This window comes from Pseudophryne corroboree, chromosome 3, assembly GCF_028390025.1.
Source record: "Pseudophryne corroboree isolate aPseCor3 chromosome 3, aPseCor3.hap2, whole genome shotgun sequence".
Taxonomy (NCBI): domain Eukaryota; kingdom Metazoa; phylum Chordata; class Amphibia; order Anura; family Myobatrachidae; genus Pseudophryne; species Pseudophryne corroboree.
In genome coordinates, this window is record NC_086446.1 from 579122276 (window position 1) to 579145476 (window position 23201).

General features: G+C 44.8%; 1 protein-coding gene across 8 annotated transcripts in view; it reads left to right on the forward strand.

Moving 5' to 3' along the window:
• GBF1 (golgi brefeldin A resistant guanine nucleotide exchange factor 1) overlaps positions 1 to 23201 on the forward strand; it is a 530929-nt gene that overhangs the window by 488712 nt on the left and 19016 nt on the right. For 5 of the 8 annotated variants that reach the window (XM_063961386.1, XM_063961387.1, XM_063961390.1 and 2 more), the window contains 3 exons: positions 8769 to 8974; positions 16736 to 16886; positions 18586 to 18716. In XM_063961386.1, the coding sequence (XP_063817456.1) occupies positions 8769 to 8974; positions 16736 to 16886; positions 18586 to 18716 (488 nt within the window). The remainder of the gene's footprint in view (positions 1 to 8768; positions 8975 to 16735; positions 16887 to 18585; positions 18717 to 23201) is intronic. The other 3 variants (XM_063961388.1, XM_063961389.1, XM_063961394.1) reach the window with 1 other exon arrangement.

Below are 23201 nucleotides of genomic sequence, written 5' to 3' on the forward strand. Positions count from 1 at the left end.
CCGTAGGCGAGACGCTCAAGCGTCACATTCGCTCACGGCCCAGAGATCACAGGACAGCACGTTATTGGCTATGACTAGAGTAATGATTCGCTATGGCGTAGCGGACGCTCGAGACCACGAGGAGATCACCAGCGGCGCAGGCGCTCACAACGCTATACCTTTATGTCTAAACCTTATCAATGAAATACACAGAATACCTTAATGTGAATACAGGGTGTAAGTGCAACCTTGTGTAACCTGACTAGCTACAAAGCTGCTTGAGCGTTACCGACGCTCAAGTGAACACTTAAAACTATAGAAAATACACAGATACTGGTTTAGGGTCCAAAGCCTATTAACTGTATTATATCTAATATACTTGTAAAAGAGAATCACAGTACAAATGATACACTACAATATAACAGAGACTTCCTAACCAAAATAGCTACACTAGAAATACAATACAATACCAATCTAATACAATACAATACAATACTAGTCAAGGGGAGATATGGGAGAAAAGAGAAGGGAGAGAGAGAGAGAGAGAGAGAGATGAGAGAAATGGCTCACAGCAAGACAACATGATTGCAGAGAAGCTTACACATGTGAGGAACAATCGCTGCGCAGTTAGTCAATGCTGATGAAATACTTGGGCTTACTCATACTGGCTGTCCCTATATCATGGGACAGAAGCTAGACTCCATTTTGGGAAACCTCCACTTGATTCCAAAGACCACACCACATGGCTGAAAGGGGGAGGGGAAGACATCCAGCAGCAGCCATTTTAGATTTGCAGGTCCAAACACATGGCACTCTCTACTACACCACAATCACATAGCAGGAGACACAAGACTCCATGTTATTCCAAAATGTCCAAGCCTCAAAACAATGCATATGTTCTGATTTTACAATTCCAAACCATCTAAATCACCTTTCACAATGTAATCCAACTTCCTAGAACCATCTCATAATTTCACATCCCAAACAACTTCAGTATCTCAATAACCAGAGCATATTCATCACAAGACCAGATCACAATGTAATTAACACAAACGTAACTGCATGGTGGTATTTATGATTAACAGGATATATAGTATAACTAACCAGCACAATCTATTTTAAATCTCCATAGGCAAACAAATACCACAAATACTATGCTACAGATGGTATACTGTTCCAATTCATCACAGACTTCACAGAGTATCCACAAACACCCAACAATCACACAACCAAGTTACAATATCCTATTTAAACCAGAAAGCAATCTGTCTGTTTCCTTATCTAGCCATGTGAAATTCAATACTTAGCCTTTAGTTTGGAGGATGTCCTGGGGATTTAGCCGCCATGCTGCTGGGTGCCAGGTAGCTGTGTGTGTGAGTGTAGCTACATTACATCTGTTCTCTGAGGCCACACCTGACCACTACCTTCCTGTTTGACCAGTACCTGGGGGAGGGGTCTTTCTTTCTCCTTTGTATTGAGTCACTATTCTCTTTGTATATGCTAATCAGGTTCAGCCCTGAAAACTTAGTAAAAGGTTGTCTTGAGCATCCATTGTTCTAACAATATGATCTTAGCTTTTATACATATAATCATATCTATCTGCTGCAATGTCCCACAACTTCACAACCAGCATCAAACTAACCCACACATCATTCTGCTTGCTTCAATACCAAACATGATGGGCACACCTGGTTCTGTTCAAATGATACGTATTCATGACATCAATTCATCAGCCAATTCTAAATCTCCATGATGTCTGGTGTTTGCTGTGCTCGCTGCGCATATTTGCAAGTATAGCGGCTTATATGTGTGCAGTTTATATGGTCTCTCTATGTAATATTTTTGACTTTGACACCTCTGTTAGACTTTGTGCCCAGGAGTGATGGGTCACACACTAGGGGAGCTCTGCTGAGTTTCTCCAAAAGACTTTGTTAGATTTTTTATTTTCAGGAAGACCTGCTGGCTACAGGCTCCCTGCAGCGTGGGAGTGAGGGGAGAGAAGCAGGACCTACTTCTTCTTAGTTTAAAGGCTCTGCTTCTCGGCTACTGGACACCATTAGCTCCAGGGGGTTCGATCACTTGGTGCGCCTAGCTGCTTGTTCCCGGAGCCGCGCTGTCAATCCCCTCACTGAGCCAGAAGAAAGAAGCCGGGTGAGTATAAAGAAGATCAGAAGACTACAGTGACGGCAGAAGACTTCAGTAACGGAGGTACTGCGGTCGCGCTGCGCTCCATGCTCCACCAACGGCACTCACAGGGTGCAGGGCGCTGGGTGGGGGGAGCGCCCTGGGCAGCAGGTTTTCTTTATAAGGCTGGCCTTGAAAGCAGTGTAGGTGCCTGGGCACCGTGTCTGATTCCCCCGCCAGCATGTTAGAGCGCACTACGCACCTCGGATCCCGCTTACACGGGTGCGGGGCGCTGGGGGGGGGGGGGGGGGAGAGCGCCCTGGGCAGTGAGTTACAGTTTTTTTTAAGGGCTGTCATGTTACATGTGGGCTGCCGGGGAGCTCCGTGTCCCAGACCCCCGCCGGCGCGTTGTAGCGCAGTGTGCGCCGATTCTCCCCGCCGCCGGCTTCCATGGGTGCAGGGGGGGGCGCGCCCTGGGCAGCATATATAGATATCGTTTATCTAATGTGTACAGTTTATTTGTGGGTCCCGGGCGCTCCATGCGATAACCCCGCCATATGATAATGGGGGCGCGCTGCGCTGCTTAAGCGCACCGGGAAGGGGCGGAGCTTAGCCCCCACAGAGGAGTCAGCGCCATTTTTCTGAGGTCCCCACCAAGATTTACTGTATAGTACGAAGGAGGGGGGGCACAGCGGTTTTAATGCTATATGGGTATCATATAGCATTATGTTTGATAATGGACGCATAATCCTTGTTGTGATACCTAAATTCAGTGTTTCCCTGTTGTTTCCCGCTATCGGTTAGTCGACAAATGTCGACAGGTGTCAGGGCTTTGTCACAAGCTACTGGGGGGATAACTGTCGGCTTCGCCGGTGGTACTTGATTCGGAAAATTAAGTATTAGCAGATTGGTGTTTGTGTGCTTGAAAAAGTAAACACGTGAGGATAGGCACAGTTGTTGGTGGATGCCCTGTCGGCATCAACTGTTTTTCCCGGGTAAAAAAATTAAAAGGCTGTTATTGCCTTGTACCTATATTTATAGGATATGTGGGGGGAGGGTTATTGAATTTGTATATGTATCCTTCCCTCAGACCCCTCGGGTTTCCAAGATTATTATTATTATTTATTATTATTTTTTGCCCGCTTACGATTCCTTGCTGTCGACATTTCCTAAGTTTCTGTCGACCATAACGTTCCTGGTAAATCCACATCTGGGGCATGTCAGTACATGGTCATACACATTCACAACACATTACTGTCACTAGGGACCTGTCAGGTCTGGACAATCCACTTGCATATAGGTTATATCTATATGTATATATATGTAGATATATGTTTATATATTCATGGTTAGGATATGTGTGTTTTATTGTGTATTACATTATGTATATCCATGAATGCTGAAATAATGGTATTCTTATCATGTGCTGGTCGCTCTGTTGATTAAGCTCTAGATTGGCCGTGACGAGTTGGTTTTCGTTCCTCTCAAGGAGTCCGAATATTATTCTCTTCCTGTTGCGGAGAGAACATTATGGCAGTCAACTCCTGGTCGACGCAGAGCCCGGTCGCAAAGGATCATACACAGGAAGCTAAGTAATATTTTATTTCTATACTTTGGCCTTATTTGCATTGCATGCACATGAGGGAGTGTTGTATTCGGGTAGGCATCCGATAGAATTACCCTACACAGAGTGGGTAAGCTTGCCTATGTTGATTCTACATTATAACATTGCAGCAGGCTGCCACGTGACAGCAGGAGGTGTGACCGGGAAAATGCGGAGGATGTCTCCGAGAGATACTGGAGGGAGGAATTCAGCTGCTGGGACAGGCCTCTGTTCAGTCAATCTTGGCGGATACCACTGGTAAGTCTAACTTCGTGAGTTAGCCTCCTTGGTCCAGGAATAGACTAGGACCTGTGGGGTTTTTTATAGAATCCAAAGGGGGACATTCTGAGTTACCGTTGTTTCCCCTTACTGTTTTTCTAATTGATCTTGCCGTTCCACTCTGGAAAGGGAGATTGTACGCGACACCATACAGAGGTGCGTCAGGTTCAGGACATTGTCCGGTTATCTCTGTATAAAGGTGCAAATCGTTGTTTCTCCCTGTCTGTTCTTCGACACAGGGATTGGCTGTTGTTTCCAACGACACAGATGTCGGAGGTGGCTTTTAGAGTAGATAATGACTGATTAAGGTTTGGTGTTTTCCTGTGGAAAGAGGTCTGAGGATCCAGAGTTGGATCAGCTTTGCTGTGACACTTCATCAATGTGTTCCGTTACTAAGACAGTTGGGTGCGGCCTCAGAGGGTTTTTTTTGGTGAGCAGGTCTACTGCCAGAGTGGTTTTCAAGGGGCCAGTTGGAATTGTGGTCCGGGTCTCACCTGCACATGCACCAGAATATAATCCTAAAGGCCAGGACATCACTCCTGTGGTGTCTGCTCGGTTCTCTCCTTCTAGAGCAGAGGTTCTCAAACTCTGTCCTTGGGAGCCCACACAGTGCATGTTTTGCAGGTCTCCTCACAGAATCACAAGTGAAATAATTAGCTCCACCTGTGGACCTTTTAAAATGTGTCAGTGAGTAATTAATACACCTGTGCACCTGCTGGGTTACCTGCAAAACATGCACTGTGTGGGCTCCCGAGGACCGAGTTTGAGAACCTCTGTTCTAGAGGGATGAAGGTTTGGGATCCAGGTTTAGATCCCGGTGTCCGTGCATACAGATCTCCGAGGCTGGGGAGCAGTCCTTGCAAGGGACGTATTTCCATAGGATAAGGTTAAGTTGGAAAGCTTGTCTGCAATAAGCTTTCTTGATTTAAGAGCTATTTTCGACTAACGTATTCTTCGTGTTCGGCCCATGTTAGTTCTGCCAGACAACTTGTCAGCAGTGGCGTAAGTAAGCCGCTATGTCGGAACAAGAAGCAAAGCGGCAATGGCAGACGATGCACAGTTTTGCCGTGGGGCGAAAAGTCTGGAAAACACTATATTAGCAGTATTCGTTCCGGTGGTAAACGAAGGAGAAATAGATTTTCTCTGCTGACGCGATCTCCATCCGGGAGAAATTCGGTCATCATCGAGAAGGTTTCACAGACGTAACAACTTTTTGTGGACGGTCGCAATTGGTCATGTTGGCGTCTCGCTTCAACAAGAGGCCTCAGGGATATTGTTTCAGGTCAAGGGACACTCAGGCTATAGCAGTGGACACCCTCGTGACACCGTGGGTGTTTTTTAGTCGGTCTATGTGGCCTCTCCTCTTTAATTTTTTCTGAAGGTGATAAACGTAAGAAGAACAAAGGTTCAGGCGATCCTCTCGGATCCGATCTAGCCAAGGAGGGTTTGCTATCCAGTTTTTCATGATTTGCTCATGGAAGATTCCTGCCCTCTTTCTTTACGTGAGGAACTGTTACAACTAGATCAGGGCGTGTATCAAGACTTACTGCGTCTGACGGCGTGGCGGTTGAATGCCATATCCTAAGACGGAAGGAGGTTCCCAGTGAAGTCATTTCCTCAATGTTTCAGGGTAGGAAAGAAGTAACGGCAAAGCCTTACTGTCGTGGTTGGCGTAACTCTGCGTCTTGAGGTGAATCCAGGATGCTTCCTACGGAAGACTTTCAGCTAGGTCGTTCTTATCCGTACTTTACAAGCCGGTGTGGATGCAGGCCTACAGTTTGGCTCCATTTCGGTGCAGTATGGCCTTATTATTTTCTTTAAAAAAAATATATAATAATAATAATTAAATAATTTAAATTTCTCTCTTGGAAAGTGGCCATGCTATTGGCTTTGGCGTCCGCAAGGCAGGTGTCGTAAGTGGTGGTTTTGTCTCACAAGAGCCTGGTTTGATCTTCCATGTGGATAGAGAGGATTTGTGAACTCGGATTGTAGTTCTGCCAAAGAGTGGTTTCTAGGTATCGCAGAATTCAGTCTATTTTGATGCCGGTGGTTACTTAGGCATTAGCTGATTCAAAGTCTCTCGGTGTTACCGGGGATTTGAATATTTAGGTCGCAAATTTGGCTCAGTTTGGAGAAACAGAGGCTCTGTTTGTCCGGTATGCTCCCAGCATGCTTGGGGCGACTGCAGTATGCAGTCTGTTACACGCTGAATCTGTGATACGATTTGGCATGTTTGTTCTACGGCTGGATTGCCGTTACCGAAGTCGGTGGAAGCCCATTCTAATGGAAAAATGGGCTCTTCTTGGGCGGATGCCCGAGGAGTCTCGGCGGTTCGACTTTGCTGAGTGGATTATTGGTCGGGATCAAACGCTTTTGCTATGCTCTACGAGTTTGATACCCTGATTTTTGGGGACCTTTTGTTTGCTCATTCGGTGCTGCAGAGTCGTCCGCACTCTCCCGCCCGTTTTGGAGCTTTGGTATAAACCCCATGGTCCTTTTGGAGTCCCCAGCATCCTCTAGGATGTATGAGAAAATAGGATTTTAGTACCTACCGATAAATCCTTTTCTCTTAGTCCGTAGAGGATGCTGGGCGCCCGTCCCAGTGCGTACGGTGTCTGCAGTTATTGGTTTTGGTTACACCCTGGTGGTGGTTCTTCTCTGTCAGGCTGTTGCTACCGTTCTTCATGCCATGGCATGCGGTGTCTTATTATTGGTTGTGTTAACACACAGGTTGTGTTATATATTCTCTCAGCATGTGGCTGTGTATTATTCATGCCGTTGGCTGGTATTCTATTGAATGCCACGTTCTGCGGTATGTTCGTGGTGTGAGCTGGTATGTCACTCACCGTGGTTATAACAATAAATTCTTTCCTCGAAATGTCCATCTCTCATGGGCACAGTTTTCTAACTGAGGTCTGGAGGAGGGGCATAGAGGGAGGAGCCAGTTCACACCCAGTTTAAGTCTTTATAGTGTGTCCAAGCTCCTGCGGATCCATCTATACCCCATGGTCCTTTTGGAGTCCCCAGCATCCTCTACGGACTAAGAGAAAAGGATTTACCGGTAGGTACTAAAATGCTATTTTTTTTTCCCCCTCAAAATTCGATTTTTATTGAAATTGTATGAAAACACACTCTTACATATGCACGACAGAAAATAGTTTCAAACATAGCATGTAATACAGATAAGACCAGATTAATAAATGAAAAATAATTACAAAAATGTAAGGCGAATGAGGGCAAGGGAAAGTCAGAGGGACAAGGTACATCAGGACATGAATACAGAGAGGAAAATAACTCTGTAGATCAACTACATGCTGTAATACATAGTTCCGGTTCTGCGTTTGTTTTAATACAAGTGACATCGATTTCATCTTGGGTAAGAATGTCCAAGGTGTGTGCGTTATCCAAAATGCTTTTCCATTCCAAATGAAACAGTTCTGTAGCATCATATGTAATATTACTATCGGTGTCCACTTTGTAGGGATCATACTCTGACAGTACAATCCTCATGATTTTAGCAAGTATTATCACACGGTTCATTATGTTACAATGGATTAGTATCTGCCACATTGTCTGTTTTACAAGGTACTAGAAGCGGCACAGGTGTGTATTTTTTAGTTTACTTTTTTTAAGTAAAGGACTTAAAGCGATCTGGATATTCTTTCTCAAATTGCAAGGGTCTGAGAAGAATAGGAGGAAGGAATACAGGCCCTCATTCCGAGTTGATCGGTCGCAAGGCGAATTTAGCAGAGTTACACACGCTAAGCCGCCGCCTACTGGGAGTGAATCTTAGCTTCTTAAAATTGCGACCGATGTATTCGCAATATTGCGATTACTAACTACTTAGCAGTTTCAGAGTAGCTCCAGACTTACTCTGCCTGTGCGATCATTTCAGTGCTTGTCGTTCCTGGTTGACGTCACAAACACACCCAGCGTTCGCCCAGGCACTCCCACCGTTTCTCCGGCCACTCCTGCGTTTTTTCCGGAAACGGTAGCGTTTTCAGCCACACGCCCCTGAAACGCCGTGTTTCCGCCCAGTAACACCCATTTCCTGTCAATCACATTACGATCGCCGGAGCGAAGAAAAAGCCGTGAGTAAAAATACTTTCTTCATAGTAAAGTTACTTGGCGCAGTCGCAGTGCGAACATTGCGCATGCGTACTAAGCGGATTTTCACTGCGATGCGATGAAAAATACCGAGCGAACAACTCGGAATGAGGGCCACAGTTTGTAGAGTGAGCTTTCTTGTGGATTTATAAGGGCTGATAAAGCCTAATTTTGTCTATGTTCTGAGGCAGCACAAACCTTTCCCTGTTAGATTCACACCTAAAGACAACTGAACCAGAGAAATATTTTGACAGAACAGATATGTGTCCCTCTTACAGTATATCCTGGACAACTGCTTTATAGGTCAGTGCTGTTCTAAAATGTCATACAGTAGAACTCCAACAAAGTAGAACAAACACCTTGTTTATGGTCATGTACACAACTGTACCAGTTCTCTGCAAGTGGAATGCTGTGCAGGTTTTACAGAGAAAAGAGATTTGGATTCTCTTCCTTTGCATTAGACCATACAGTACTACAAGGTGGGACCACATCTGGGGGCCAAACAGTCCTTGGATTTTACAAATATTTTTTTCCTTCCATGTGAATAATGGTTAATTGTACTATCTACACAATGTTGCAGCACAGAAGTTGCAATAACTTTGTCTGTTACAGCTTAATCACATCCATATGCCCATGAATGAATGAAAAATGTTACACAATGTGTTTGTTTCTATAGGGTACAAGTCTCAAGAGAAACGAGTGAAGAGCCACAAGTATGACAGCAAAGCCAATCGATTCAAGAAGAAAAGCAAGGAGAAGGAAAACCCAATGCGTCGGCCAAGGGTCTCCAACCAACGTCAGTACCGTTCTCACAGTGACGATGAGGATGACGAGAGTGTTCCGGCCAGTTACCACACTGTGTCATTACAGGTTAGTCATGACGTAAGTATGACAGGCCTTTCCTCCTCCTTCATATCTCCCTATACGTGATGGGTGACTGTCAGGAAATGAAGACCACTTGATTTCTTCAGCAAATTCTTTTCCATTGTCTTGAACTGCTACTTTGATTTCACTTTTAGTAAAATCTACTATTTTGAAGAGGCTTATATACTAAATTCCTGGATCTATTAGCAAAGTTCAGCACTGTGGCCTTACAGCACAAATGGCATTTTATATTGGTTAGTTTCTAGAGATCCAGGGCCAGATTAGCGATGGGACAGATGGAGCTCCAGGCCTCCACTTAGAAAAAGGCCCATTATCATGGCTGACTAGATGGCCACACACTTGGCATAATCAGAAGTATTAAAATTGTGTTTCTAGTTTTCTCACAAGATTCTGCAACGTTTATGTATTTAGGGAGATAGAGGGATGTACACACCCACGTGTCTCTGGTCACAGCTCCTCCCCTTCTCAATAAAGGCCCTTGAACATTTTCAGCCCCAGGCCCACGTGGCCCTTAGTTTGACCATGACTCTATTAGAAGATTTATTTTATGTTGTTTCATGATATACCTTAGAAATGGTATAGGATGCAGTGGGTGATGATGTGACTGGTACTCAGTGTGGAATAATCTACAGGAAGAGTGATACCAGTATCTACCTTTTAGTAACGTTCCCTAGCTATTGCCTGCTCGCCTATTTGTATTTTCTCCGGCAGGGTCCACAGGTTATCCACAGGATAACAATGGGATATGATGGAGCGACCAAACGATCACAAGCTTTCAGTCCTCCCAGGATGCAACGGGCCCGTCCATATATCCCCACCCACTGGCTCAGGCAAATCAGTTTTTTCTTTGGTGCGGCAGGAGCCGGACCATGGTCAGAGGGCTGCTGTTCTTGGCAGCCCTAAGCTTTCTTATTTTATTTTTATAGTCTTACTATGTTTTTGAGCGACTTTTCCTAACAGCGTCTTATATGCATATTGGAAAGAGTCCCTCCAACAACTCTCCGTCGGGTCGCAACAACGCTTACCCATGAGTACAGTGCTGTCTCAATGGCCGTCTGTGTCGGATATACTAGTAGGTCCAGCAGACGTTACCAGGCTGTGGCCAGAGCACGGGGAGAAGGTAAGGCATCGGTTCCACATAGTCGGGGAATTCAGACACAGCCACACTGTATTGGGAGGAGATTACCAAACCGTAGCTGACGCGCCGCCACCACAGGTGCTCCAGCGCTAGGCCTTAGGGATCATAAGGCACCAGGATTAGTATGAGGCTGCGATCCCAAGGGTTGATGTCAGCGGTGGGGAGTTAGACGCTCTCCTGGTCGCCCCTCCCCCCAGTTCATGGCCCAGTTTCTGCGAGTCTCACCATGAACTGTTGCCTAACTTCCGTCTCAGACGCTACCACGAGGGGTCTCTGTCGCAGCATAGGCCGCTGCATCTGTGTTCACTAAGCACTACCGCAAGGAGACCCGGTCGCAGTACAGGCGTCTGTTTGACCGGTGCGTCTGTATGCACAGTGCGTCTGTGTCCACCTAAAGTTCCCGGAGCGGCAGTGTACACTAGTAGCGTCTGAATCCACTCAGTGTTCGCTAACGTATTGATCGATCTTGGAAGTGAGGTGAGTCTCCCTGTATCCCACTCTACTGAGTACGGGTTATACAGCACTAAATTTCTATCTACTTTTGTCAGTATGAATAGTTACGTTTTAGTGCCTTTTGCATATGAGTCTGTGTACATTACTGTGGTTTTCTTCGCAATACGTCTGAATACTTTAAGAGCTGTATAAAACAGAATTCAGTAATATGTACTCCTACATACTTTCAAATGTGTTTGTAGTTGATTATATGCTCATATGACTAATATATAACGTGATTAACTGCTAGTGTGATTGCCGACTTTAATATATGTTTGTCAGTTGTTTCTCCTGGTCCTCAATGCTGGTGCATGGGTAGGGTCAGATTGATATCACTTTAGAAGGTTAAAGTGGTTACAGTCACAAATTGTGTAGTACCCTGTGAAAGTGCTGATTATTTATCATGTCTAAGAGCGGCAAAGTTGACGAGGGTACACTCACAGCAACGCCAACACTCATATCATGTTTGTCTTGCAAAACTGTATTATCCTCTCAGGATCTGGTACAGGATGGTTTATGTGCAAATTGTTTTGCGTTTCAGCAGATTACAAGGCAGATCCCTGTTCAACGTCAGGTACAGATAGATCCACCTTGGGCGATGTTTGCACAGACCTTGTCCAGTATAGCTGAACGGGCAATTCCTACAGCTTCACTACAAGGAATGGGGTACACTAATAACCCATACATGCAGCTCCCTACTTACGGTATATCTTTTCCCTCACCAGTTTCTCCAAAGAGACAAGCTGATAAACCCAGTGTAAGTAAACCGTCAACTTCACAGGCTACACAGGATGATTCATCGGACGATGAAAGCTCTATATACTCTACTTCGACATACGAGGAACAAGTAGAAGGTCTCAGCTCAGTGGATATAGCTGAGCTAATTATAGCAATAAAGGCCATTCTATCCTTAGAGGATTCAGCAGAGCCTGTGTTAAAAACCAAGGCGCCTGTATTTAACCGGCCCAAAGCAGGTAAGACTGAGTTTCCAGGGTCAGACCAGCCAACGTAAATCATGGAAGAGGCTTGGGCTACACCCAGTAAAAAATAAAATATAGAATTTACAAAAAATGGGATTCCAATTATCCTTTTCCAGCTGGGGACTGTTTAAAATGGGAAATGGCTCCCAAAGTAGATACGCATGTAATTCGATTAGTGCGAAAATCTATATTGCCTTTGCCATCAACTTCATTGGATGATGTCACGGATAGGAGAGTGGATGGTTTTCTGAAAACCATATTTTCTCTGTCGGGGGCAGTCATAAGGCCAGCCATGGCTTCAGCTTGGATGGCAAAAGCAGTTGCTGCCTGGATAGAGGTACTGGAAGACGGTCTTTCAGCACCTTCAAGGGAGCAAGAATCCTATATAGCTCACATTAAACAGGCTGCAATATTCTTGGAAGAAGCAGTAATAGATATGAGCACTATTGCCTCCAGGGCATCGGCTTCAACAATAGCTGCTCGCAGAGCACTTTGGTTACGTACATGGAAAGCTGATTCAGAATCTAAGAAGGTTCTGGAATCTTTGCCTTTTACTGGAAGCATTCTGTTTGGTAAATAATTGACAGATATTCTGGAGTCAGAAGCAGACTCCAAAAAGGTAAAATTCCCTTCCACATATAACCCCAAACGTAGGGGTCCTACTTTTCGGCCCTTTGGGTCACAAGGAAAAGCAAAAGGAAAAAGTGATCCTAAACAGCCCCAATATAATAAATTTGGGAAGGCGAAAAAGCAATGGGCTACCAGAATGCCAGCCTAAAAACCAGAGAATAAGCCATCAGTTTATGGTGCGGGCCTCCTCCTGGGGGACCCCAAGGTAGGGGGCCGACTTCTTCAGTTTGCACAGATCTGGCAAGAGTCTACAACAGATGCCTGGGTGCAAGAAGTAGTATCTCTGGGGTATGTTTTTCCCTTCAAGAAGCATTCTCCTCAAAGCTTCTTCTGCACCAGACCATCTCGGGTAGAAACGAAGGCCAGGCTTTGCAAGAAGTAGTTCAGAAATTGCTTCAGTCAGGAGTAATTATTCCAGTACCCCCTGCACAATAGGGACAGGGGTTTTACTCCAACCTGTTTTTGGTTCAGAAGCCAAATAGGTCATTCCGGCCAATTTTCAATCTCAAAATGTTGAACAAATACATTTGGGTGCCTCGGTTTCACATGGAGACGTAACGCTCCATAGTTTTGGCCATGTAACCAGGGGATTATATCGTATCCCTGAATATTCAGGATGCTTACCTACATGTTCCTATAGCACTGTCCCATCAGTGCTATCTCAGGTTCGCTACCCTCCAGCAGCATTTTCAGTTCCAGACATTACCTTTTGGGTTAGCCACGGCACCCAGAGTATTTACCAAGATTATTGTGGTTATGGTAGCTTATCTTCACAAGCAGGGGATAAGAATTTTTCCATACCTCGACGACCTGTTGATTCTAGCACAATCACAGGAAAAAATGCTCCTGGACCATCTTCAACAGACAACAACATGTCTGCAGAGGCACGGATGGCTCATAAATTGGGCAAAATCGTCTCTAGTTCCGTCACAACGGATGACTCACTTGGGGGCTGTACTGGATTCAAGTCTGTAGAAAATATTTTTACCTCAGAACAAGATAGCCAAGGTACAGTCAAGAACTCGGGAGTTGTTACACAGTCAAACAATATCAATCCACGCAGCAATGCGACTGATGGGTTTGATGGTGTCAACATTCCACATGGTGGAGTATGCACAATTCCACTCAAGACCTCTGCAGCGTCTGATTCTGGCCAGATGGAATGGAATACATCAGACAATAAAGAAACAGACTATGGTACTTTCACACAAGGTAAGAAAGTCATTAGCCTGGTGGCTACAAACATCCCATCTAGACAAGGGGAGACCCTTTTGGATATCAGATTGGGAGATCCTGACAACAGATGCCAGTCTTCAGGGCTGGGGAGCAGTGCCTGGGAGACTATGGTTCCAGGGACAATGGACCACAGAAGAAAGCCGCCTGCCAATAAATCTGTTAGAACTTCAGTCCATATACATGGCACTGATTCAGGCAAAGGACACACTTCAAGGAAGACCAGTCCAGATCCGCTTGGACAGTGTAACAGCGGTAGCGTACCTCAACCATCAGGGAGGAACGCGCAGTCAAACAGCAATGAAGGAGGTAAGTCACATACTAAAATGGGCAGAACTCCATCTTCCAGCATTGTCCGCAGTATTCGTTCCGGGAGTCCTAAACGGGGAAGCAGACTTTCTCAGTCGACACGCCATTCAAGCAAGCGAATGGGCTCTACACCCGGAGGTCTTTCAGACTCTAGTAGACAAGTGGGGTTTGCCAGAGATAGATCTCATTGCATCCCGTCTGAACAACAAAGTGCCCGCATACGGTTCAAGAACAAAGGATCCCGGAACAATCTTTGTGGACGCCCTGTCAGTGAAATGGGAATTGCATCTGGCGTATCTGTTTCCTCCGATCATCCTGCTACCCAGGGTAGTGAGGAAAATAAAAGAAGCAAAGGGTGCCGTGATTCTAATAGCTCCGGCTTGGCCTCTCAATGCCCAGATCTTCTAATGCAGGGTCCTTATTACTACAGGCATCTGGATCAACTATCGTTGACTGTGTGACTCTCTTGAAACCTCTATCCTGAAGTCAAGAGGATTCTCACAACAGATAATTCAAACAATGCTCAGAGCAAGGAAACCCTCCTCAGCTTGCACTTATCACCGAATATGGCAAGCCTATATTCATTGGTGCAGGGAAAGAAATATGGACCCGAAATCTTTCCAAATTTCTAGGGTCTTAGATTTCCTTCAGGCGGGAGTGGATAATGGTTTGAAGGTGGCTTCCTTGAGAGTACAAGTATCAGCATTGACTGTATGTTTCCAAAAGAAGATTGCCAATTTACAGTATGTGCGTACTTTCTTCCAGGGAATGCTGCGCATTCAACCTCCCTTTGTTCCTCCTACAGTGCCTTGGGACTTAAATATAGTCCTGAAAGCCCTTCAAGTTGCTCCATTTGAACCACTTAATAAAGTGGATCTTAAATGGTTGACAGCTAAAGTTCTCTTTCTACTGACTATGGCATCAGCTAGAAGAGTATCAGATTTAGGAGCGCTGTCTTGTCGTTCTCCTTTTCTGACTTTTTATCCAGACAAAGCAGTTCTAAGAACTAGAACTGGGTATCTTCCGAAGGTGGTGTCTAAATTCCACCTTAATGAAGAAATTGTAGTCCCGGCTTTTCAGGTATCGGGACTTTCTGCGGGAGATGCGTCGCTGGACGTAGTCCGGGCATTAAGGATCTACGTGGATCGTACCAGTGCCATCAGAAAGACAGATTCTCTCTTCATTCACTACGGATTTCACAAGAGAGGATGGCCTGCTACTAAACAGACGCTAGCTTCGAATGACGATTTCAGAAGCATATTCTCGAGCTGATCTCCCTGTTCCGGCTAATGTCTCTGCTCACTCTACTCGTAAGGTAGGTCCTTCATGGGCAGCACAAAATGGTGCTTCAGCAGAACAGATATGTAAGGCAGCCACATGGTCTTCCATTAACACATTCATTAGACATTATGCCTTGGATACTTTTGCCTCTCATGACGCTGAATTTGGGCGAAAGGTTCTCCTGTCTAATCAGGAGCGTCCCCACCACTAAATTGCTTTGGGATATCCCATTGTTATCCTGTGGACAGTGGATAACCTGTGGACCCTGCCGGAGAAATATACGTTATGGTAAGAACTTACCGTTGATAACGGTATTTCTCCTAAGTCCACAGGTTCCACAGGGATCCCACCCTGACGCACCTGATTTGAGGATCTTTCTACTCACTAAACCTCTTCCTTCTTGTACGGAAGGGTGTGCATGTGTGTTCTTCTCGCCTGATTAGCGCTCTACATGATGCTCCTGCCTAAATGCTTTGGAATACAACTGATTTGCCTGAGCCAGTGGGTGGGGATATATGGACTGGACCGTTGCATCCTGGGAGGACTGAAAGCTTGTGATCGTTTGGTGCCAATCCGCTGTCGCTCCATCATATCCCATTGTTATCCTGTGGAACCTGTGGACTTGGGAGAAATACCGTTATCAATGGTAAGTTCTTACCATAACGTATATTTTAGATCCTAATCTGCCTCATAAACACGAGAAGCGCAGAATGGACACATAGTAACATAGTAACTAAGGTTGAAAAAAGACGATTGTCCATCAAGTTCAACCTATTTGTGGTCTCCTATGCAGTCTTATTATAGGACTAGTTATTTTTATGTTAGGACTAGTTAAATTAACTATAATGCGTGCCTACGCACCATAACCCTGATTATCTTTATCCAATAGGAATTTATCTAACCCATTCTTAAAGGTGTTGACTGAGTCCGCAGTTACTACTCTCTCAGGCAGGGAATTCCAAACATGTATTGTCCTTACTGTGAAAAAACCTTTTCGCCTTAATGTGCGGAAACTCCTCTCCTCTAACCTAAGCGAGTGACCACGTATTCTCTGTGCTGATCTTATAGAAAACAGGTCCTTCCCAAGCTCTGTGTATTGACCCCTTATATATTTGTAGATGTCTTAGACATCTATCACAGGTTGCTATGTCTTCTGTGTTTCGGAGGGTTATATCCCCTTTTTATGACTCATTCTGGTGAAGGATGTGGGTTCTGTCCACTATACATACAATCACTTGGTTTCCATCTCTCTTACTGTTGTGGGGTGAAATCTCTATTCCCAAATAGAAGTGGGTTTCTGTCTGGAATTGTGTATCTGCTCTCTATGTACTTCTTCCTGTACTTGGAGGAGGATACGGCCTGTGTTCTTACGGGGCGTTGTGTTCGTTCACATTACAGTTTTGCAAATTTTATCAGTCTAGTTTTGAAACCAATGAATATAGCTTCTGAGCAACCAACAGAAACAGCATGGTTTGGAAAGTGCCCATGTCAACTACTGAATCACTGTTTGTTATACAGCTATCATTGTATATGTTCAAGTAAATATATGTTGTAAATACGACTGTCTCATTAAAATTCCATGTACAGAAACAAAGGATGCATTTGTACATCTTGTCTGCTGGGGTTATTTTTTTTCAACTCCCGTTTCTCACCTCTTCTTGTAGATAACTTCACATCTTTCTGTTTACCCTTTAGCTTCTCGATTTGATGCACACACTTCACACAAGGGCTGCCACAATATACAGTTCTTGGGCAGAGGAACAGCGCCATCTAGAGACTGCAGGGGAGAAAATCACTGCCGACTCTAGGACTCTGTGGTCGAACTGCTGGTGTCCGTTATTACAAGGTAAGCAGTAGTGCACAGTACTATTGGAGAACTTTCATCTTTGTAAAAAAGTTAAAGCCACTTGTTTTATAGAAACAGTTATAATGTTGCTGAGGTTTTTAAGAACATCCACTACTAACCAGGCTTTAGAGAAGCTGCAATGTCCTGTTTTCAAACCTTTTTCTTTACATTTTTTTAAGATTCACACACTCAAATCTATTTCTATAGACCTAATGTGCTAGTATATTCTATAGCCCTAATCCACTGTGTTGAACTCCATTCCTTCCATTATTCAGGTCTATGGTGCATCTATTATTGCAGTTGTCTCAAGAATGCTGGGTACACAGTAAACAGATATATCTTTTTGTTCTAGCAATGAATTACAGGTTGAGTATCCCTTATCCAAAATGCTTGGGACCAGAAGTATTTTGGATATGGGATTTTTCCGTATTTTGGAATAATTGCATACCATTATGAGATATCATGGTGATGGGACCTAAGTCTAAGCACAGAATGCATTTATGTTTCATATACACCTTATACACACAGCCTGAAGGTCATTTTAGCCAATATTTTTTTAAAACTGTGCATTAAACAAAGTGTTTGTACATTCACACAATTCATTTATGTTTCATATACACCTTATACACACAGCCTTAAGGTCATTTAATACAATATTTTTCATAATTTTGTGTATTAAACAAAGTTTGTGTACATTGAGCCATCAAAAAACAAAGGTTTCACTATCTCACTCTCACTCAAAGTCCGTATTTCAGAATTTTCCGTATTTCGGAATATTTGGATATGGGATTCTCAGCCTGTATATATCTGGTACATCGGTGGGTGTGTACCGCCAATATGTCTGTAAATGACCCCTCTGCATTGTCATTTAATGCTAGCTAATAAAATAATTTTTCCTGTGCAGAAAAACACTGTTATACAGTATGTAGCGGTCTTCTGCTGCTCTGATGGAGGGACAAGCCTCTGCAAACCTTTTCCAGTGTGCTAGTGCAGCTTTAGAACACGATCTGAATTATACCCCTTTTACACTGACAATTTTATCCCGGGATTTTGCACGTGAACGCGCATCGCGGGATTTTTGTCAGTGTAAAAGGGTACACTTACAATTTCCCGGGACGAGCATCCCGGGATTTCAACCCAGGTCTCGACCTGGGTTGAATCCGGGACCATCCTGGGAAGCTGCGCAGTGTAAACGGGTATACCGGATCAAGGCGACCCGGCACCCGTTCTCTGCATAGGAGGAGGCGGTGCTTGGAGAAGATTATCTCCAAGCACCGCCTCCGGGAGACTCAGCGGTGACGTCACCGACCCGGCAATATGCCAGGTCGGGCCGCTAATGTAAAAGGGTCATTCCCGGGAATGTGTCCTGGGAAATATCCCGGGACACATTCCCGGGAATGACCTCAGCCTGCGAGTGTAAAAGGGGTATTACACAATATATTATTATAGCTAACAGCTGTAGAGTGGTGCTGGGGTTTCACAACATACTTACACACTACTCAATGTTGCTGTGCTTCTGAAATGACATTTAATATGGAAATACAACAATTATCTTGGTATGTTTTGATAGACAGCAAAGCATTTGTTTCAATCTATATCTTACCAGTTCAATCCATTATAATGTTTATGATAAGTACTACATTTGTCAGTTTGCTTTACTGAAGTTATTAGAGCGCAGTTGTCTGTCTTGTTTTTGCAGGAATTGCCTGGCTTTGCTGCGATGCTCGGCGCCAGGTCAGAATGCAAGCTCTCACGTACCTGCAGAGAGCTCTCTTAGTACATGACCTGCAGACATTGGATGCACTTGAATGGGAAGCCTGCTTTAACAAGGTCAGTTACCATCTGATGATTGATTTCACGTCTCATTTATTCAGAGCCGGCCATAGGCATAGGCAAACTAGGCAATTGCCTAGGGCATTTGATATGCCTAGGGGCATCAGCAGCTTCTGCTGATTAAAATGATATGCGGCATGCCTATATTCTGTGTAGCATTTCATATGCAGATACAGCCACAGTCTCACACAGAATATAGGCATGCTGCATATCATTTTAATCAGCAGAAGCTGCTTGTGTATCCTTGCCACATAGCAATGCAAATAAGATGCATTTTCATAAAAAAGGTGCCCAATGTTAGCATCTATATCCAAGCAGAGGCAGAGGTCACTGTGTTAGTGGCAGTGTGAGTGCTGTGTGCATGTGAGTGGGTTGGTTGTGCAGTAGTGTTTGGAATGTGTAAGGAGCATTATGTGTGTCATGTAAAAATGCATTAATAATGTGCAACATATGTGTAAGGGGCACTATGTGTGTCATTATTTGTATAAGGGCATTAATAATGTGCGGCATATGTGTAACAGGGTACTACTGTATGTGTGTCATTATGTGTATAAGGGCACTAATAATGTGCAGCATATGTGTAGGGGGCACTATGTGTGTATTTATGTGTATAAGGGCATTAATAATGTGCGGAATATGTGTAAGGGACATTATGTGTAAAAGGGCATTAATAAAGGTTGGCATAATGTGTAAGGTGCATTATGTTTATAAGGACATTAATAATGTATGTCATATGTGTAAGGGGCATTACTGTGTGGAATATGTGTAAATGCATGACTAATGTGTGGCATTATGTGTATAAGGTGCTTTACTATGTGGCGTTGCGTATAGAAAGGGCACTACAGTGTCGTCTAATGTGAATAAAGAACAATAGGGTGTGATGTAATGTGAATAAGGGGCTCTACTGTGAGGAGTAACGTTTATAAGGTAAAGTGACACATTTGTGGGATGTAATATGAATTATGGACACTATCGCATGATCATATGTGAATAAAGTTGCAGTAGTGTGTGGCGTAATTGGAATTGGGGTTATTGTGTGGCCATGTCCCTTGCCAGCAAAAACACATCCCTTTTTGGGCTGTGCGCCAAATGTGCAAACTTTTCCTATTTAAAATATAGGGGTACAAGGTCAGAGGCCGAACCAGCGGTGGTGCTAGGGGGCACCAGCCAAAATCTTGCCTAGGGCATCATATTGGTTAGGGCCGGCTCTGCATTTATTGTTACAACTTTCAGTGTACACTAGGCCAAGAGTATCTTCATCTCGGAATAGAAAAAGGAAAATTGTGAACATTGTTTTATAAATGCATTTTAACTGATTCACTAGCACAATAGTTTTAAATTGTCTAGGAATCCTTTTAATTACAGCAAATATATTATGAGCACTTTATGACCTGTCTGAGCTAAGCTGACAGAAATGGAGTATAGATGGCCACACACACACACAATGCAGTTACATGCAGTTGGTTTAACTCAACCAAACAAATATTACAGCGGGTTTTAATCAAAAATGTTACGTCTAATGGTCTTACTGATTTGGATCTGATACTGAACAGGGACATTGGCTAATGCAGTTGGTATCTGTGGCCAGATTGGGCTCTTGCAGGTCCGCCTTAACGTATATAAACACTGGGAAGCTACCCAGGGCCCCACGATTCTAGGGTCCTTTGAGGCTGAACTGGGCCAGGCGGCATCTGCACAGGTGTAATGCATTTTACTGCCGTTCAGATGACAGACAGCGGCATCCCTATGGTATACTTACCTTCCACACGGACTCCCCTAACCCTCCTTCTCCACAGCTTAACTTTAATCCTTCCCAGTGATGCCTAAACCTAACACTATCCTTTCCCGTGCGTGCCTAAACCTACCCACACCCTTTCCCGCAGCCTAACCCTAACTCTCCCCAATGGCGTCTAAACCTAACCACCCCCCACCCCACCCCCATGCGGCCTAAACCTAAGAGTCCCAGGCATACTTCTGATCTGCATGCCAGCAGTCGAGATTCCAGCATCTGTATTATGGCCGCGTCTGGGGATTCTGGTGCCAGGATTTCGGCTGCCAGAATGCAGAGTGCATTCAGACAGGGAATGCAGCAGACAGGGAATGGTTGTCCGCATGCTGATTGATGAATGGCTGGAACTATCCACCAGTCAGAATGCTGAAACCCATTTACTGCATAGGAGCATGTAGAGAGGCGGCAGGGGAGCGCAGGGGGAGGGGGTAAATGATGTCTTTGATTTGTTTTTCCATTGATGGGTAGGGGCCCCAGTTCATTTCTCTGCCAAAGGCTTAAACTGGGTACACACTTATACAATCGTTGGCCTGTTCTTTCAATATCAGGTGATATCAGCATTGATTGTATAGGTGTGTACGCAGTGCCTATCCAGGTGCATTAGCCGATAAACTGCTTATAACGCTCCTGCATCGGTTGGGACCGGGAGATCACATCTTATGCGCTGCATTTGCAACCTCCAGATCCTCATAGAAGACCCGCTGCTGCTGCTGCCACCGCCTCGCAAGAGGTCACAGGGGGTCGCAGCACGGCTGAGCGAGAGCATTGGCACGATCAGCCAGGGATTGAAGAAGTGTGTACCCACCTTAACAGTGTTAAGACAGCCCTGGTCTCTCTCACTGAACAGCAGGATCAGCCCTTCTGCAGTCACTTTGTAACCATTTTCTAACCTCTTTCCTAAATATTTGGCATTCACGGGTAGCTAAAACTTGTTTATTTAGCAATATTTATCTATCACCAGGTGAACACGTGTAATTTCACCTCTACTGAGAACGTTCTGTATGATATGTATATTTGTTGTGTTTTGAATGGCAATACTTTATTTGCTGTTGCCACATCTGCTGAAGGCTGTACTTTAAATCTGCTTTTAAAGGGACTGTAACTTTTGTTTGCTGAACTGTGTTATAATAGTGTTATATTGTTCCCGCTACAAGCAAATATGGGGTTGTCTGCATTGTGTGTGCCTGCTCTCTGCCATATTTCTGGTCTTCTCTGGTTCTGGTCTGCCCCAATTATCATATACTATTCCATCCAATGATGTCACATGTATCCCTTGCCACTAAGTCACACCCCAAAAGCTATTCAATTCTGTTATGGTGGAGAGAAGGCCATTACTAGTAGTTCACAAGCATTCTAACTGGCACCGCCATATATGATTTTTTTTGTGGCCTACAACAATAATTTACAGGTTGGGTTTGGGAGACAGGCCTGGTCACCATACCGACGCCGGGATCCCGAGGTTTAGTATGCCGTCAGGGGGTGCGCAATTAAGCCCCTTGTGGGCTCGCCACAGGTTCTATTCCCACTCTATGGGTGTCGTGGACACTCATGAGTGGGAATAGTCCCTGTTAATAAGCATGCCGAATGGCGGGTTTTTGAGGGGACGGGATAACTGTGTCTGTATTGTGACCGGTGGTTTCCTGACCGCTGGTCACATATAACTACGTGCCTAATTTACAACTGTCTTTTAATGTTTATAGTGGACAAATATGACGAAAAATACATAGTGTTTATAACATGAATTTCTCTCACGTCCTAGGGAATACTGGGAATCCATTTAGTACCAAGGGGTATAGACTGGTCCACTTGGAGCCATGGGCACTATAGAAGTTTGATAACGTGTGCTGGCCCCTCCCTCTATGCCCCCCCTACCAGACTCGGTTTAGAAAACATCGCTGGAAGCTCCTGAAGAGTTTTCTGCATTTATTTTCAAAGTTTGATATTTTCAGCCAGGACTGGATGGCACAAGCCTGCCTTCTTCGTGGGATTTGGGGGGGGGGGTAAATGACCCAACCCCACTAATGGTTAATGGCCTCGTTCCCCACTGACGGGACACTGGCTCCTGAAGGAACTATTCGCAAGCCCCACCATGGTGAGCGTACATTCCCGCAGCACGCCGCCACCCCTAACAGAGCCAGAAGAAAGAAGAGTGGTGAGTACTAAGCCAGCGTCCCGACTAGCGGGTCGTCTGCCATTATGGCGGCATAAGGGTACGGAGACGCACAGCTTCTATACGGGGCAGAATGAGTCTCCAGACTTATTACACTGCAGTGTACACAGTACCCAGACTGGCAGTACAGGCTTAAAAAGGGGGCTTACTCCATTTTATGCACACAGACACATAGTGACAGTATAAAGAAGAGGGGAAGACTGCACACCATTAAAGGGGCGGGGCATCACTATGAGCGTATCCAGCAGCTCACAGGTGCCATTTTACCCTACTGCAGCTACACAGACGCTGACTACAGGGACGTGCATCTCCGGAGAGCCTCCAGATTTCCTCAGCGGTACCAGGGGGTCATAGGGGGAGTGTTATACTAGTGTACTAAGTCCCTAATCTAGGTACTTAGTCTGCGACACGGCTAAGCTTAGCTTTAGCGATAAGAGCGCCGTGTACTGGTTCTATCCTCTCCCTGTGTCTCTCGGGAAGGGCTCTTTGTGGGTTAATTGTGCTTTTAACCTTTTCCCGTGTG